The sequence below is a fragment of the Anarhichas minor genome, unplaced genomic scaffold, assembly GCF_050575085.1.
Source record: "Anarhichas minor isolate MPS153535 unplaced genomic scaffold, ASM5057508v1 ptg000045l, whole genome shotgun sequence".
Taxonomy (NCBI): Eukaryota; Metazoa; Chordata; class Actinopteri; order Perciformes; family Anarhichadidae; genus Anarhichas; species Anarhichas minor.
Genome location: NW_027466491.1, coordinates 3,676,338 through 3,694,249, shown reverse-complemented (window position 1 = coordinate 3,694,249; position 17,912 = coordinate 3,676,338). Strand labels below are relative to the sequence as shown.

The window sequence follows — 17,912 nt, the reverse complement described above, 5'->3', positions numbered from 1 at the left end:
GAACATGGGACCATTTGACAAGTAGACCTGTTTCAGAGTGGGGGGGGGGGATCACCTATGACGACTAATTAATGATCTTTCATTTAGGACTGTTCTGTGCTTGGTGCAATATCTATAATAACTTGTCACGACACCAAATATATAGGATCTCAAATCATTTTGAGAAGAAAAAACATATCTTTTAAATAGACTACATAGATGCTACATAGGGTTTTTAGTATAGCGAGAAAGTCAGTCACTCTAGATCAGGGTTACTCACTCAACTTGCTTATTAAAAGTCCCATAACTCATCTTTATTTCTTTTAAATTGTTTTTTTAAACAAGCTCTATTAGTGTATTTGTATGCACTATTAAAGGTACAAAGAAATCCTATTGTGAATCAATTTATTTTCATTTTGATTTACAAAAAGGTTGGCGGGGCCACGCGGCCGGCACTCACTCACTGCTCTAGACCCAAGACTCCAATCAGAACACATCGAGGAAGAATAAGTAGAACATTATTTTTCAAAATGTCACAAAAGCATAGTGTAAATTTTAAAGTCAATGATTCCAAAATATGCTAAGAATGGCATATTAGTCATCGCCTGGCCCCACCTCTCCTCAAGTTGATGTTATCTGTGGAGTTGCAACAAGACTCAGACTCAGTATTAAGGCTGACAAATGAAACCAGCCTCATGTATTTGTCAGCACATTACTTTTTTATTGCACTTTTAAGGCAGTTTTTTTTGGGAGTTTCATGTTTCACCTGTTCCACACACACGTAATGGTACATTCTGCCTCTTTTTATTAGCGACAGGAAAGCTATGATGTTACATAAAGTTTTTATTCGAGCTGGTTGCTTAAACTGATCACTCCAATGTTTCTTGTAACACCTCCTGGATTCTTTTGTGTCTAGTATTATGGGAGTGTTTTACGTAAAATATCTTGCGCTACATGTTCAATAGTTCATGGAATAGTCACATCTTATCAAGCGTGTTGGGAAATCACTCAGTGACTCCCATCTGTCATTGAATTGACATCATAACTGTGGTCATTTGTGTTTTCTGAGCGCGTCAGTCCCAATCTGTGAGGGAAAAAAGGTATTTACACAATAATTTAGGTTAATGCTCAAATTTGGAACACCATATCTGAGGTTTGTGGTAAAGTTTGTGTTTCAAGGGTTAAAACTACAGTGCTGTAATGCCTGTTTTAGGGGGAGTTGTCACTGTGAATAAGCACCACTCCTAACTGCTCCCCCTGACTCAACACATTTGAGTAAAATATGTCTCAACTCATATCTGATGGCGCTCCCATGTTGTCGCTGGCTTCATGTTAAAAGTGAATGAACGCCACCCCTTCCCTCTGTAACTGCCCCACAGGTGGGGTTTTAGAAACTGTGATTACATTGTAAGCAGCTGTAACTTATTAAATGATTAAACGCAGTCACTGTTTCAGTGATGCAATTCCCACTATGACAATCAAATGACATGATCGAGGCTGTGGATGATACCGTTCCTCAGTTCACCTTTGACCTGCAGGCTTGCAGGAGGATCCACATGTTGCAACTCCACAGATAACATCAAAAGTCAAAACCTCCAGGAGACAATGATCAACCAAAGAATGAGATTGATCAAAGTGGGTCAAAGAGCGAGACAATCCACTTGTTTGGTGAGGTAATCAAGTGTTGTTGCCGGTGATTCTTTGGTCGTATCTGACTGCCTTTTACCAACTTTCAGACGGATTTGCACGAAAAAACACGATCAAAACATCTGCACACTTGTCTCCTTTGCACCAAATTGTTTTCTAAGCTTTCAGTCACTGAGACCTTCATCAGAACGTGAGCGATATATGCACAGAACATATTGTCTCTCACACAGAGGTCATCAATTAACTATCAACACACAATAGATTGGAGTTACACACACACTCTTTGATTACAACACACTCAGAGAAGAAGATAAACGTTGAGAAATAATCAAAAACCAAGCGATACAGAGCATTGGATTTCACTCAGAGACATAAGTGTAAAAGAAGGCCCAAAACTCAAATGTTAAGCAGAGCGGTAATGCAAAAACATAGGTCAAATAACATAGATAGAAGTAGATTAACCTAGAAAAAATAACGACTACAGATCACCCATTGTCTCTCCAGAAGAGCAGAGACAGAGAATCTGTACAAACATAAATTATAAAAGATAGACATCCATGATCCCGAGAGGATGAATCCTTCTAATCTTCTTTGGCGATCATCTGACTTTTTCCTCACCAACTACTGGACGGATTGCCATAAAATCTAACTTTGGTGATCACAGCAACTTTTCATCTTGTTTCATCATCAGGTCAAAACTTTGAAAAACAATGTCCCCACACATTGACCTCTCTAACCCCTTTCACCCATATCACCCCTTAGGTTGCACACATATATTGAGTGAATTGTGGAGATAATTGCTCTCCGGATAACCCAGAAATTCCTCAGTGTTGATGAAAAAATCACTCAGGTCACGTTATGTTATCATTTCAACAACAGCGGTCATCGCCTGAATGAGATGTAAATACAATTAGCCTGCAGGTCACATGCTACTGAAGTCAAACTGCATCGTCATCTTGTTTTATCGGGGTTATAACGACATTATACTGATGTGGTTACGATGTGATTACGTTAATGATAATTGCAGCCCATAACAAATAGTGTGAAATATAGTTATCAAGTTTATCTATCAAGTAGAGGTATAATAAATCCAAAACTGATAGAAAAAAATCTTTTGAAGGATTATTCTGGGATTAGTAAAATTTTAGAGGATTCTAGTTTGTATCAATGCCATCAGGGTTAGCCCTAAAATTAGCATCATGCTCCATATGTAGCAACAGATGCTCAGTCAAGTTATCATCTCAATGGCATCAGTCACCTGAGAGGAAAATAAATCTTTCTGTCATCCTGCTACTTGAAGCGGTTTATCATCATCTTCTTGCATTGCAAAAGAAGGCAGTTGAGAGGTCCCCTTTTAGCCGAGGTGCGGGGGGGGGGGGGGGAAGGATCCAGTTTCTCCAGACTCGCATCAGGACGGATGGAGGAACGAAGGAGCCAAGAATGGCTGCAGATCGCTGTCCTCACTTTATCAGGAGCGTCACATGACACCTGCTCTCTGACGTCACGACATCCATTGCAACAACACACGCAAACACAAAATACACGCAAATACATATTCAGTATATGTACACTCGTATCTAGTTTACACGTGTAGTTACATACAGATATGCAAATACAGAAACTCTCACACTTTGGAGTCTAATCTGCCTCCTCATTTGCCTGTGATCCACTCACACGTATAACATCCTGAAGCTGATCAGCTCACCCAGAAGTCTCCTCTTTGACCTCATCACCGAGCCTTCAGGCATGTGAGGGAAGGGCTTCTTGCAAGACAGGGAAAATTAGAGCCACAAAAAGCTGTGATGCCTTATAACACAAAAGATATAAATGGTCCGATCAAGATGACGACAATGAGGCATCATTTATTCCCTCCTAAATTGAGTGCATGGATAATCATGCAGTAGCTATCAGGCTAATTTTAGATTGGGCCATCTGTTATCCTGTAATGTCTCCATTATTAGACACTTCAGTTTAAAATACAGCTTTAGTAATCTCCTAGCCTTGCTTTGTATATTTACCAGGACAAACAAAGATAGGACAGTTGTTCAGAGGTGCTCGGGGTGAGGTGAATGTTCCCATGGGATGGAGCTCCTCCAATGATGAAGTGAGCTCCTGTCAGCCGCGCCAAGGCTGCGAGGATGGATGTGAGCTGCTGTCACTGTGGGATATGGAGCCTGTGACGGCATCTGCTAATGGCTCCACGCCGTCCACCAAAGTAGCAACAGAGCGCTCGGAGAACATTTCTGCTTTGTCCTGAGTCTTTTGTTAGCTTAACCAGAACGTCAATTAAAACTCCATCGTTGTTAGCCCAATGGTCTGAGAGATAGCAGGTGACGTTCGCTCACTAGCTAACTGGTAGCCTTAGTCCAGGGTCAACACACCTGTAGGCTTGATGACAGTCCTGGATCAGGGCTAAGTTAGCTAACCATACAGGTGGTAGGTAATAAGGAAAACACATTGTATTGTACTATAGCATATTACTTTGGTTAGATTTACCCCCATTACAGGAAAGGAAGTGTTAAGAAAATCAAAAACACAACTAATGAAAATATTTTGTCATAAACAGACAGCATATTTTGGATGATGTATATTGATTATTTGGGGTAGCATTGTGTGCAACGTGGCCTCCATCTTTTATTATTGGTCGGCTAACCCGAAGAACTACTAAAACTACTTATTTTCTCAATAAGCTCTGGCGGTATCCATCTAGATAGTTCTTTCGGTCCAGGTTTTGTATGTTTGTAGATGAATGGCATTTAATTTGTGACGCTCACCGCATTTCTGTGAGCATCTCTGTGAGATGACTGTGGAAAACAACTCACATCAACATCTCTTTTAACAGTTTATGCAACAGAATAAATACAGGTCTCAAGGCCGCAGATGCAAGTATGACAATAAGTTGGTTGTGAGGGCTGAAGGACACAATGAGGGCCTGTTGGTGCATATTAAAGCCTGTCATTGTGATAGATGTGAATAAAACAGACATGGATAAACATCACTTAGGGGTCAGATAGACAGGGACAAATAGGGTGGGGTCAAAGCGTATGCTTTTTAATATAAAAATATAATATAAAATAACATAAAGAATATATGCAAACTTAATATTGATGACTTTACTATGACTACTAGACTTTACCATGACTACTAGACTTTACCATGTAATGTGCTGTTGTTGACTGCTGCTGCTCAGACTGTTGAGGCTACCTGCAGGCAAATGTTCCCCTCACAATGATGCCTCTGTCTCCTTGAGCTAGAACTAAAACACACACACTCTATAATCATGTGAAGATTAGGCTTTAAGGGGCATAAACAAAACCAGACAGTGACAGTGTGATTGCCAGAATGTGGGAAAACTGTCTGAGACAAAAACCCTGCAGTGATGATGATACAGGGGAGAATGAAAACGATGCCATTTACCTAAACAAGTAGCTAAAACTCAAAGTGAGGCCTGTAGCAATGACTGGAAATCATACTTTCACACTTAACTGAGAGCTGCCCTGAACAACATTTTCTTCTCTGAGCTCTACCGACACATCTGAGGAGCAAAGTGCCTTGATTGAAACAGGAGATTATATACATATAATATATATATTACACCTCGCAAAGTGAAATCTTATACTTACACTTACATTGAAGCATTATTGATGCTGTCCATCATCGTCTGTTATGAAGGTTGCCGTCACTACCGTATGGCATTGTGGGATATTCCCGCCGGCGTAGTGTCCAGTGTTACTGTGATATTTCTCTGGAAATAGTATGAAATTCATGTGGTATTGGGTTTAACTTTATGGTTTCTGACAGTAAAAAAATGTCACACACTATTTAAGCATACTTAGTTAATAGTATGTTAGTATGGACTTTTCTGACATAGTTTACCAACAAACAGGAAGTGACAAAACTAAGCAGCAGAAAAAGGAAAGGATTTGCTCTTGAGACCATCAGTTCCGACACAAATAACACTTGCAGGAAAAACGTAGAAGTCAGCCATTAAGGTGTTCAATAATGAGTGTTCCGACAAGCTGAGGTGAAACTGGATGAACTATGTTAAAATCAAACATCAACTTTACATCTGCCCTTACAGCATGTGGGCAAAACAAACAGACCTGTCACAACATGCATTTTTGAGCATTTTATTCCCAACAGAAGGCAACTCTTCAGACTCAGCCACAGTGGCTATGTTGTACCTGAAGTCAGTGTTCTAGTCGTCCTCCCTTTTCTCCCATTGGAGGACAGTTTGTTGGCCCATGGTGATTCATTTGTTCCAGCTATCTGAGCTTACATATCATTCCTGGAATTGTCTTTATGTAACCAGAAGACATGATTTTTTTTTTCTGTTTGAGTACTTCTTAAAGTATGTTATTGTTTGCCTTCGCCTTCTTTTTCTCATGATGTGCAAGCTCCTCGGGTTTTAAGTTTCCTTAGGGGCCCTGGTCACACAAAGCGTATTATCTGTATATATTGTTAGATTTAAAACACAAAAAAATGGTCAGTGGTCAAGGTCACTATGGAGCCTTCATATAGCTTGAAAATATTATTTGCGTTTAGAACAACTAACCCTTCATAAATACAGTATTTTTTACAGTATAACAGAGTTGGAAACTCTATACTTAAAACGCAGATTCTGCAAAAAAGAAACTGCTGTTAACTTGACCAGAGATACAAGGTTTTTATCTGACAGTTACAGTAAATACATTGCACTATAGCCTGACACAGCTTTTTAACAACTGCAGCAAAATCCCTCCCTGTGTAGACGTTTATATACGTCTCAGCCGTCTGCAGTCTTTTCCTCATCCATTCTCTGAGGCGTGGTGCTGTTTTATGAATGAGCTGTTATGCAAGGAAAGGTGACCTGTATACAGACAGACAGAGAGAGGGAGAGAGAAAGAGAGGGAAGTACCGTATGGCTGCAATTCAAGTGACGTCGTTGTGTGGTGAGCTACATGATCCGTTTTTTTGTTGTGGTTGTTAGCTGCTAAATAACAGCGGCTGGGAATTAGATCACGCGTTATAAATGCGTGCTGTATTTGCCAGTGTAATCACACCAAAGCTGGAGATTGACATGGTGTTTATCAAGATGCTCAAGGTATAATCACATGCACCTAAACCCTGCTTCCTTGACACACATGTTGTCACATCGTCTGGCACAGTTTGGATAACCACGGAGTCAGTGCTGGTTATTATCAGGTCATTATTGTGAAAATAATTTACTCACCACCTCACAGGACAATGCTTGTAGTTTTACAAAGTAAGTCCACTTAAGCTTACAACGCTGCCAACAACAGATGTTTCCCTCTTGATTGAGGCTAATTAGACTGAGAGAGGGAAAGAGTGTGTTTGCGTTGAATCTGGAAAAAGTACAACATGTTTCTTTCGCGACTAAAGGATAAAACCGTTATAAAAAAGGCTGTTTGTGTTTTAGGGATATAAACTGGATGGTTACAGCGTACTGAATGGTCAGTTTAGTCCTTTGTGTTTGGTCTGCAAGGTTTATTATGTCTATAAAATCTCAGTTCAGTGCTAATCAATCAATCAGATTTGGTTTTATAATAGTGATTGTGGTCAATAAATATAATTACAAGAGCTTAAACAATTGGTCATTTCTAATCAACAAGGCAGTCTACAGCCATTCTACAGAGACGATTTGAGCTTAATGCTAACCTGCTTGTGCGTATCAGTTGTTTAACATGTTCACCATCGTAGTATAGCATGTTAGCGTGCTACAAATGTGCTAGTTGTCAAACATAAAGTAGAGCTGAGGCTGATGGGATTGTGATTAGTTTTGCAAGAGGTGGTCATAAACCAAATCATTGTAAAAAATGTGGAATTGTATGGCTGTCCATCCAATAGCATTAGAAGTTCAAAGGTCAGCACCTCCTCTGATTGAAAGTTGACGTCTCTACTGATTTGAAACATTGAAACGTCAGTGGATTAATATTTCACGTTTAGTTTTACGTCGGGTGAGTCAGTGTTACCGATCCCGAGGAGCTGAAATGAGTTTTGTCAAATATCGCGACCTGGTGTCCCAATAATCTGTAAATAAATCTCTAGGCTGTGTTGATCTAATCTCCATAGAAACCCACTCAAGCACAAATCCGCCAAACAGACGAGATATATTGAACCCTGAGTACTAAAAGCTCTCTATCAGCACACTGCTTGATAAGTTATTGATCAGCACCGTCAGCAGCAGCCTGACTTCCCTCCGATACTGTAATCTATAAGTGCACAGCCGGGGGGGGTTATTTTTATGTCTGGGTGGTGGTGTCCCTGCCCAGGCCCCATAAAGAGATTCAATGACTGGAGACTGTTAATTATATACATCGGACGAGATCAGTATGTGATCAGGTTTGATTTATTTTTCCCTTCAAATTCAACACAAATCAAAGGGAGTTACTTGTTAGGAATCATTAATTAAACACATTTCTTTGCTTAATTATTTAAGGGACCAGGATGTCCGCTCTTGCCTCTTTAACTTGTAGATTCCTAAACACCTACTGATTTGCCTTGTATGCCGATAGAGCCTGTGCCATCTAATTATCTATTAATAATAATAATAGTAATAATCAGGAGAAGAATGGAGGGAGGCGAGAGGAGAAAAGACGAGAGAATGAGACTCCTGAACTCCTTTTACAGTACATGCGGCCATTTAACTGTAAAAAGTTACGAGTTAACGCTACACCAAGAAAAAGGATAGAGTGGTGGCAGCGCACATGTCTGTCGTTCATAATATGTGACTTCCCTTGCATTCGGGGGCCTCTGCAAACACAAAGGCAGGCAGGCACGTGCACACGCACACACACACACACACACACACACTCACACACACTCTTCTTTCCTTTCCTGCAGTGGCTGTTGTGTATATATAGAGAGAGTGCGGGGAAGTGGAAGGATGGCTCAGGACAACCTGTTCTCAGTATGGATGGATGAAAAAGTCACAGGAGCAGAAGAGGAATCCCAGCCATCAACACACACACACACACACACACACACACACTGACAATGCTAACATGCTGATTCTTTGCAGGTTCATCATCTTAATTTAGCATCTTAGCATGCTAATATCTACCAATTAGCACTAAAAATAATCAGCTGAGCTATATTTTCGTAGGAAGCGAAGTACTTAATGGCATCAACTAAAAAAAAGTCAAAATCTTTCAGGTTTCTCTTTTGGGGACTTGCAATGTTTGTTCTTAACAGTGCTGACATTTTCTAAACTGATTGTGTATTTCCTAATCCCTGCTAAATATGTATTCCTAACTGTTGCATTAATATCATGTGTACCTCTGTGAAGCACACCACATCTGCTATGACCTTTATGAATGAAGTTCAGTGGACTCACATAGATTTGGGACCAACCACATCGAGAGATAAAGAGAGTAAAGGATGTACAAACGGCCTCAGGTTCAAGAGATTAAACTGTTCAACAAGGAAAATGTTAGTTAACACCACAAGAGAGTACGATTTCTAACTCCTAGCTCTGAAAAATGTCTGAAAGGGCTCAGTCCTAATTTACATTTACAGCAAACTAAGCACTGCCTGCATTAGTATTCCACGGCAGCCGTCTTGTATAACAGCTGTGGTAGAGAGCATCCTAATCAAAAAAGTTAGATATACAGAATGAGACTAAAGTCGTTCCAGATAACTGCTGTGGCCGAAGGAGGGATTCCTTTTTGGCCTTTTGTGTTTCCCGCATGTGAGTAATCTTTCATCTTTATTTAAGTTTAATAAGGATTAGGTTATTAGGTTATACAACAGCAGGAAGGTACAAGTGAGTGGGCTCTGATTGCAGCCCCCCTTCACTTCATCTGCAGTAGGACAGAGGAGAGGAGATAAGAAATTAAAGAGGAAGAGGGAAAGGAGAGAAGGAAAAAAAAGGCGGGGGGGAGAGAAGCAGGAAGATGGAGAGGAAGAAGACAAAAGGAAAGCTGAAGGAAAGGAGAGGATATGGAAGGAAAAGGAAAACAGAAGATGAGAGGAGGGAAAGGGAGAGATGAGAGGAAAAGAAAGAAACTAGGAGAAGAAGAGGAGAAATAGAGGGGAGAAGAGGGGTGGGAAGGAAAGAAATTAGAGGAGGTAAAAAGGGGGAGAGGAAAGGGAAACAAAAGGAAAACAAGAGTGGAAGAAGGAAAAGAGCGGAGAGAAGAAGGAGGGGGTAGAGGAGAGAAAGAGATGAATAAGAGGGAAAGCGGGAGGAGAGGAAAAGGACTTTAGAGGGAGATGAGATGAGGGAAAGGGAGAGAAGATGATAAGAGAAGGGGAGAGGAGAAGACACTTCATAAAGACGCACCACAACTACTGACCACCGCGGGTGTCGGGTCTAAACTGGGTCTGACTGATGACGACGACACGCCACAGTCAGAACAGGACGCTTGTCGTCAACTGTCAGTCCAACATCAGCAGCATGTGACGAGCATGTTTTCACCTGCTGTCAGCAATCACAGCGAGAGATGATCCGTCAGAGGAGCAGGGCTATGTTTAGGATGCTGGCTCCACGTCATCTGTGGCAGCGATCACTAGCTTGTTGCATATACATGTTTGACACACTGTACTGGAGGCCGGGAACACTTCATCCGTCAATTCACCGTTCCTGGTTATTTTCTATGGCACTGCTCTTGTGCACTATTTCAACCGGTATTTCAAGTGCAAGTGTATTTACAGTCTCAAGGTTCTCTGCCTAGAATTGTTGTTGTATGAGTTAGTTACTATAATCTTCAAATAATACCAGACAGGAGTCAGAGCAATTGCCCGAAAAGAGTGGAAACAGACAATTACAGATAAAAGGTATTAAATGTGACATTAAATATGTCATTTTTGGGGGCAAATGTTTGTGCAAAAGGGAAGCATATTCTTAAAAAGTTCATTTTAATTGCATGTTGATTCCTTGCAATAGTCCATTTAAAGGAATAGTTCGACATTTTGGGAAATTGCTTTTTTCGGCCGAGGGTTAGATGAGAAGATTTAACACCACTTTCATATCGGTCCGTTCAATATAAGGCTCCAGCTATAGCAGCCGTTTAGCTTAGCATAAAGACTGGGAGCAGGGGGAAGCCGCAATCACTTGGATGGACAACACACGAGAGAGACAACAGCCCCTGAGACTATAGTTAATGTTTTGTCAGGTGTTTCAGATAGTGAGGGGAATCATTTCCTGCAACTCCACTCAAAGAAAGGCTGCATACCAGCTTGACTGGCTCACTGTTGCCATATAAACCAGGCCATGATCATAAAACATTGTGAAATCTTTGTCTCTGGTGAGGAAACATGAAAAAAAAAACATGGAGGATAGGTGCCTCCTGTAGGAAGGCGGACGCTACAAAACTATTGCCCAAGACTCGGTGTATTGTGATCCAAACATCTTGATGGGACAAACACCTGGGACTTGGGATACTGTTGAGAGGATGTAATGTAAAGACATCTCAGATGAATGAATGTAAACCCAGAGGAAGAACACGTGCCCCATGTTTGAAAACATAATTATTCTTATGAGGCACCTCAGTTATGGCAACTAACAGGTGTGAAGTTGTCTGATCCAGGAAATGTGTTTAAGCACCATCTGGTGAAATTCTGTGGAACAGCAGGAGAAATAGACCTTTTCAGAGCACACACGTTGACATGTCACAGCAGGAAACACACGTTTGTGTAGAATCCTGTGAATTTTGAATGTAAAATCACATTAACAGCTGGTTTTCAAAGTAAAATACTCATATGCTATGAATTTAGTGGTACTTATATACAACAAGTAGTGATTAGGTTTCACTCGGGTATCCGTTTGCTTCCAAGATCCCAATGATCTATCTTCGCTTCCATATTCCTACAATGTAACGTCAGGATATTCCTTTTTGTCACCGGGTGATTTTAAGGCTACAGAGCCACACGACAGCAGCTGACTTCTTTCTCTATTCAAAAGTGTGAATCTATGAAATGAACTACTGGAGCACACCCAGGAATCCTCGGATCATTTAGTGTTTCAGACTCAGATGTGCGTCTGTGGGGAAATGTAAGAGGCCATTTTGTAAATCCTCGTTAGCAGAATCCATAATAGGATCATTAGAAACCCAAATGGAGATGGTTTTTAAGAGTTTTGTGTTCATGTTGACATTTGTGTTCTTTAAAGGTCCATCTAGGGACGGACAAAATGAACCCCAGTGAGTGGCACCGATTCAGGCTATATACTTATCCCTGTGAAAATACAATTTGCCTAATTAAAGCTTTATTGAACAGAACACCCCAGAAACCTACATCAGATTCTGTGGACTGCGAATTGAGATGTATCAATTCCTACGAGAAATGTATTAAGTTCATATCTCTATGAATGAAGTCTTTGCTGTAACCTCGCTCCTACAGGGGAACACAGACTGCACATAAACCAGACAAGCCTCTACGTACTTACTCCGTTTAGTATTTGAAGAGCCGTGTATGCAAATGTACTAAAACTTAACGGCAGAATTTACATTAACCAGGTTTTAAGCTGAGCTCCATCTTCCAGACTTTAGTCAATGCAGCAGTTAGAAACAGTTCATTCTGGGTGAGTTTAAAGACGTCTAGAAGAAGCCACAGGATGTCGTGTGTGCAATTTTAAGGGACTCTAGGTGACAGAAAATCTGTAATAGCCTTTAATCTTTAATACTTTTTTATTTGTAATATCATTTTTTTTGCCACCACAATGACCCAATCAATTCAATGCACTTGCATAATCATCACAGATCAGTATCATAGAAACAGCAAAAGCAGGTGAGGCCGACTCCGGAAAATCATGGTGAAAGACAACTTTGATAAAGACGACACCTTCAAAAAAAAAAAAAAAAAAGCCTGAACTTTCCCTTTAAAGACAACTCAACGCCTCGACTCTCAAAAACACCCGGAAGAAAACTAATTTGAATCGTCATGATATAAGTTTGGTTATGGTACATGCCTTTTTAATAAAGTAACACGGGAAATAAAATAGAGAACAAGCAACATAGATAGCATGGACAGACAGTTAAAATAAAGGAAAATAAAAACAGCCTACATCCTTTAAAAAAAAAAAAAGTACATTTTCAACACATTTCAGTAGTCTGTCACTACATGCAGACCGATCCTTTTCAGCACAAACAAGTTGTGTCTTTCTACCTTTCTCAATGTGTTGGGAATGGCTTTTTTTTTTTGTTAAACCATGTGGAACTAATCTGCTCATCCTCCCCAAATTGTCCAACTTTCACTGAAACCACAGACCGCTTGATGTAACATTACACGACATTAAATCATGAGATCTTGGATTAATAATAATTACACAATCCTCATCCAATTGGGCTCGAGCATCTAAATCACACGCTAACCTGTCTTCTATCAACCTAAGACCGAGATGAAAAGGATGGAGAGAGATAAAATGACATCGGCTGGGGCCACAAATCCACACTGGATGGACTCCATGCTGTTGAATGTTAGCTGTATTCTCTACTGGTAGAGATGGGGGGGGGGGGGGGCTTCAAATTGATTTTACATTAAAAATGTTGGGTTCAACCTCCCTCAGTTGTCTGTGGATGAAAACGGTTCGTCCCTGCCCTCTGAGAGCCTGTGTTTTCTTTTATTTTCAGTGTCTAATAACCGCTTCGTTACAATAAAACGCGATTGGCGCTGCAGTTACAGAAAGCGTCTTTTGAACGTTTTATAAGTTAGCACTTCCTGTGTGGAGCCCTGGTCCAATTGTACAAATAAGACGAACATTTCGTAAAAGCGCTCCACCCCTGTGCTCAGGTGGAAGCGCTGAGATGAACTACAGTAGCTGCACCACCAGCTAGATACTCAGTGTTGTGACGTGTTGGTATGCACAGACACACTAACCTTCTTGTTGAACGCAAGGGGCTATTTCCCCCCCCAAAAAAACCTCTTTGCATTCCCTAAAAAGAGTAAAGGCAAACTTCATCACTGGTATTCATGTCTTCCGTCTGCTAGTGGGAGACGGCCGTCCACCAAGTGTTGAAATAACAGAGCGTGTCATCTCTCACTAAAGACGTGCAGATGTGTTGACAAATGATGCATGTGTTAAAAGAAGAAGAGCTTTAATGCATGTGTATTCTGCAAACATAACAGTATGCGCCTTGTTCGAGACATGTTATTTTTAAGACTGTAATTTGGGAGGGTGTCGTTCTCTGTCCATGCATTTAAATAGCAACACAGGAAAAAATAAAGAGGCTAACACACACTTAACGCGTCTTAAAGAGGAAAATAAGTCACCCAGAGGTCTGCAGCCGTACATCTTGTCATTTCTTTCAAATAGATTTGGACTTATCTTTTTTTTCTTTGTTTTTTTTTTGTGTGTCTGTTAAATTTGAATGTTGACAGAATAGGAGTACATTTTGTGGATCACATTCAGAAGCCTCGTGTCTGTTCTTCTATACTTCGGTGATGCCGGCGTAGAGCCTGGTCCATGATCGGGCTGTGGGGAGACAGAGAAAGACAAAATGGTGGTGGAGGGCGTGAGGACGATATGGTGCAGGACTGTGGATAAGGAAAGTGTTGCAGAGTGTGCACAGACGATCGGACCGAAAGCAACCGACCGGTCCCAAGGATTTCTAAATGCACGACCGAAACAATTAGTCAGTTTAGCAGGCAGACGTGCCAACAGCGGGGGCATCAGCTAAGGATTAGATTTGTTATCAATTAATCTACCAACTATTTTCATGAATAATGGAATAAATAATAATAATTCCTATCATAGAAAAACAATGAAGGCAGAAATGATTCACATCTACTGGAACAATGCTCTTTGGTGTTTGAAAAATAATGGATTAAATTATCAAATTAGTTACTGATTCTTTTTTTTGTTGATTAACTAATCTCTAATTACAGATACCGTCTGAGGGCAAAAACTGCAGCATTTTTTCTTTGCCGGTGAACATTAAATTTAGATTAAATTAAATTAAGTTTCGGTTCAGTTCTGATTACAACCGAGCCTTTGAATGAGACAAACGACTGTAAGCACTACTCTCAACCTATCTCCTTATGTAACACAGGGGCCAGTTAAAACATTACACCGTTATCTCAGTCAGATGATTTACAGACACCAAAACTGCATCAATTCTATCCATGCTTACTTGCTGCCACATTTGTCTGTATTTACAGACTTGGTCAAAACCACTGACATCCTGACTGAGTTGTTTCCCATTCATGAGAACACCACCAGATGAATCTAAATCATCTGTGACCGCCTGTGGCCGTGGCAGTGTAGTTCAGTACACGCTATAATGAGAGTTGAAATAGAACGCCAACTGATCCTCACCTGTGTCAATGGCGATGCTTTCGTTTCTCTTCCACTGCTCTGCAACATCATTTGCGAGGGGATCATCTGGATTGGGAGCACTTAATAACGCCTGGATAGATAGCAACACTGTGCGGATCTGCAGAGCCGGAGACCATTTATCTGGAAGAGTGGAAGTTCGGAACAATATGCAAAAAAGAGAAACGGCTTTAAAAAAAAACGAGGGAAACTTCAGGGTGACATGTTACAGATGTTAGTGGGTAATGATGGCCACGCAGACACAACACGCCACTGTCCAGCGGCAACCATCATGAATGAGTGTTAAAGCCGAGCAGGAATTGCTCCGAGATCCACGTCTCCCTAATGCTACTTAATAGAAAACATCTGGCTCTAGTAGTTCTAATGAATCAAATATGAGCTGGCTATTAATTAGTGTGCCAATGAATCACAATGTTCCACTGTTTTATTTCTCCCTTTATTACCGTAGATCATGTTTAGGTACCTCACTGCTGCTCTGCTCTTGGTAGTTGCCAGCTGATGCCAGCTAATGTGAATTTCTATTTTTTTTATCTGAATATTTATTTCATCCACAATATAAAAATGTCAGGTTTTTAGAGAAATTTCCAATTAAACAGTGCTACTTAAATGCAAATAGGTCATATTTTTATAATAGCACTGTGATGTGAAAGGGTTGAAACAACTAAGAACTTGCTAATTTCAAGGTTTGAGAGAAAACAATGCAAGCAAAAATGCTAAATTAAAATCCTGCGATAAGCTAAGTGTGGTTCCCTATCGATTTACATTTTACTATCAGGTTCTCTTACCTTTCAAAATGTCTAAACATATTCTTCCCAGCTTGTCAACATTGGGGTGGTAGATTTTGGTGATGAATCGCACTTTGGGAGCTGCCATGGGATACTCTTCTGGAAGAAATAGTTCAAGTTTAAATGTGCCTCCTTCAAAGGGAGAGTCTTGAGGCCCCGCGATGATCACATGGAAGTAGCGTGCGTTCGCTTCGTCTGGCATTGCCGTGATCCCCGGAACAGGCTCCGCCATCAACCGCTGCGTCTCCTGAGTGTGGTCAGAAGGAGAAACACATAACACTGTTGTTGACATTTCTGAGTAGGTGTAGACTTTCGAGTATATAATGGACGGGGACGAACAATTTCGCCCTGCTTAGTCACACACTTCCAAACTCACCCACATTCCACAATTTACAGTTTAACACAGGGACTAGCAATTGTGACGTACTGCACAAAGACTTACTATAATCTAAAAACACCACATTAAACTCTTCCAATTCATTAAAATGTATTAATTCATTAATCATTTGTTATATAAACCGTCAGAAAACAAATTAGAAAAATGTGCATAAATTCTAAGAACCCAAAGTTAGTTCTGTTTTGTCACAGCCATACATATAAACCAGAAAATACTCACGTTTAGAGAATATGCCTGTGAATATCTATCATTTGACTAATTAATTATCAAAATAGTTGCAGATTAATTTTTTTGTCAATCATCTAATTGATTAATTGACCGTTTCAGCTTTTACTGTTTTAAGATACATTTGATTACAAGAATACAGTACAGGCGATTACTGTTTTTCTAGTGTGTAGGCCTATACAAATTATATTATTATTAGTAGAATTGGAGAATTCTGAGGAGTACCGCAAATCGATAAAGAAGTGTGCGACACAAGATGAGGAAGTGGAGCGGTTTTCATATTTCTGCATTTGGTAAAGCAGGTGCACCAAAACATATGCAGCCAACAAGCGACGTTAACTGCATTAATCGTGTGGTAAAGATTGTGCACGTCTTTCGTTAAGATTGCAAACCAAAAGTACAGGTTTTCCATGATGGAAGCTCGTGTCGTGTTTTCAATGAGTCAACGCTGTGAGAAAACCTGCTAAACCCGAGAAATAGCAGCTCGATGTGGCGGAACAGGCTGATCGCGCCCACAGACGGGCCTGGCTGGGCGAAGTTGACCGCACCAGGCCTTACATTTATTTCTAATTTTAGTTTTTGTACACCAGAAGCAACACGAACATGTTTGCCTAATTACAAGCACTTCAATGTCTCGAGGCCACAGCGAACAGCGTACACATCATCGCCAGGCATGTGTACCAATCACCTAAGCTAACGTTAGCTTAGCTAACATAGCGAATCCATTCATATGGCGACTAGGACAAATTGTCATAATTTGTTGATCAATAGTACCAATTAGCAACCACGTGATGTGAAAACTATAATTTAAGTACTACAACAAATGTACTCGAACAAAAATGAAACCACAATTGGAGCAGACGCGAGTGAACGGAAGTGGCAAACAAAACACTCGCAGACGCGGACCAGCGAGCTAGCTTGATAACTAGCTAGATAAGAGCTAATCGTGCTAGTTGCGCTAATGTCAGGCTACGCGTTAGACGGCAGTAATTGTGCGTCAACATTCTCACCAACCGATCATAACAATACCCACACACGGCCTCGTTAAGACATGTATACAATACGTGGTGTAAAGTGTACCTTTACAATCCTACGAGGCAAACCGGTCATCTTGTGTTAGCTATTATATTTTTAGCCGTGGACTCGCCTTCTCTTCAGGTTGGATTGACTGAGCTGCCGGGGCGGGGCCAGATAACTCTCACTTCCGGTGGCTTCAGATGATGTAAGGAAATACGCTGCTGTTCAAGATGTGTTTTTTTTAAATAAAAATATTAAAAGTAATTGTAAATTTACTTCTTGGTTTTAGTTGTTACTGCCAACATTATAAACAGAATTTAAAGCTTCTTGTTCACAAATGGCATTTTTCTAAAATAAAGCATATGTTTTATTTTTTCCTTACAGCCTTAATATTTGTGTTTAAAATACATAAAACAAAATAGTATAAACAAAATTATATGTTATTGCATTACACAATGTAATCTGCCTTTATTGCATATTTTCTCTTTTGCTGGTCTCTTCCTTTTAGTTTTATATTTCCTGTTAGAAGATTATATTATATCTTCTATTTACGCTGTTTAAGTCTTTGTTGTGATACAGATAATGAGAA

General features: G+C 40.3%; 1 protein-coding gene across 1 annotated transcript; it reads right to left on the bottom strand.

Annotated features, from left to right (window-relative positions):
• Positions 1-12,235: 12,235 nt before the first annotated feature.
• Positions 12,236-17,521, bottom strand: ube2nb (ubiquitin-conjugating enzyme E2Nb). Its single transcript, XM_076111536.1, has 4 exons — positions 17,387-17,521; positions 15,685-15,931; positions 14,882-15,022; positions 12,236-14,038 (listed from the first exon to the last, which is right to left on the bottom strand). The coding sequence occupies exons 1-4, from the start codon at positions 17,414-17,416 to the stop codon at positions 13,995-13,997; spliced, it is 462 nt and encodes a 153-aa protein (XP_075967651.1). The 5' UTR covers positions 17,417-17,521; the 3' UTR covers positions 12,236-13,994.
• Between the last annotated feature and the right edge of the window lie 391 nt (positions 17,522-17,912).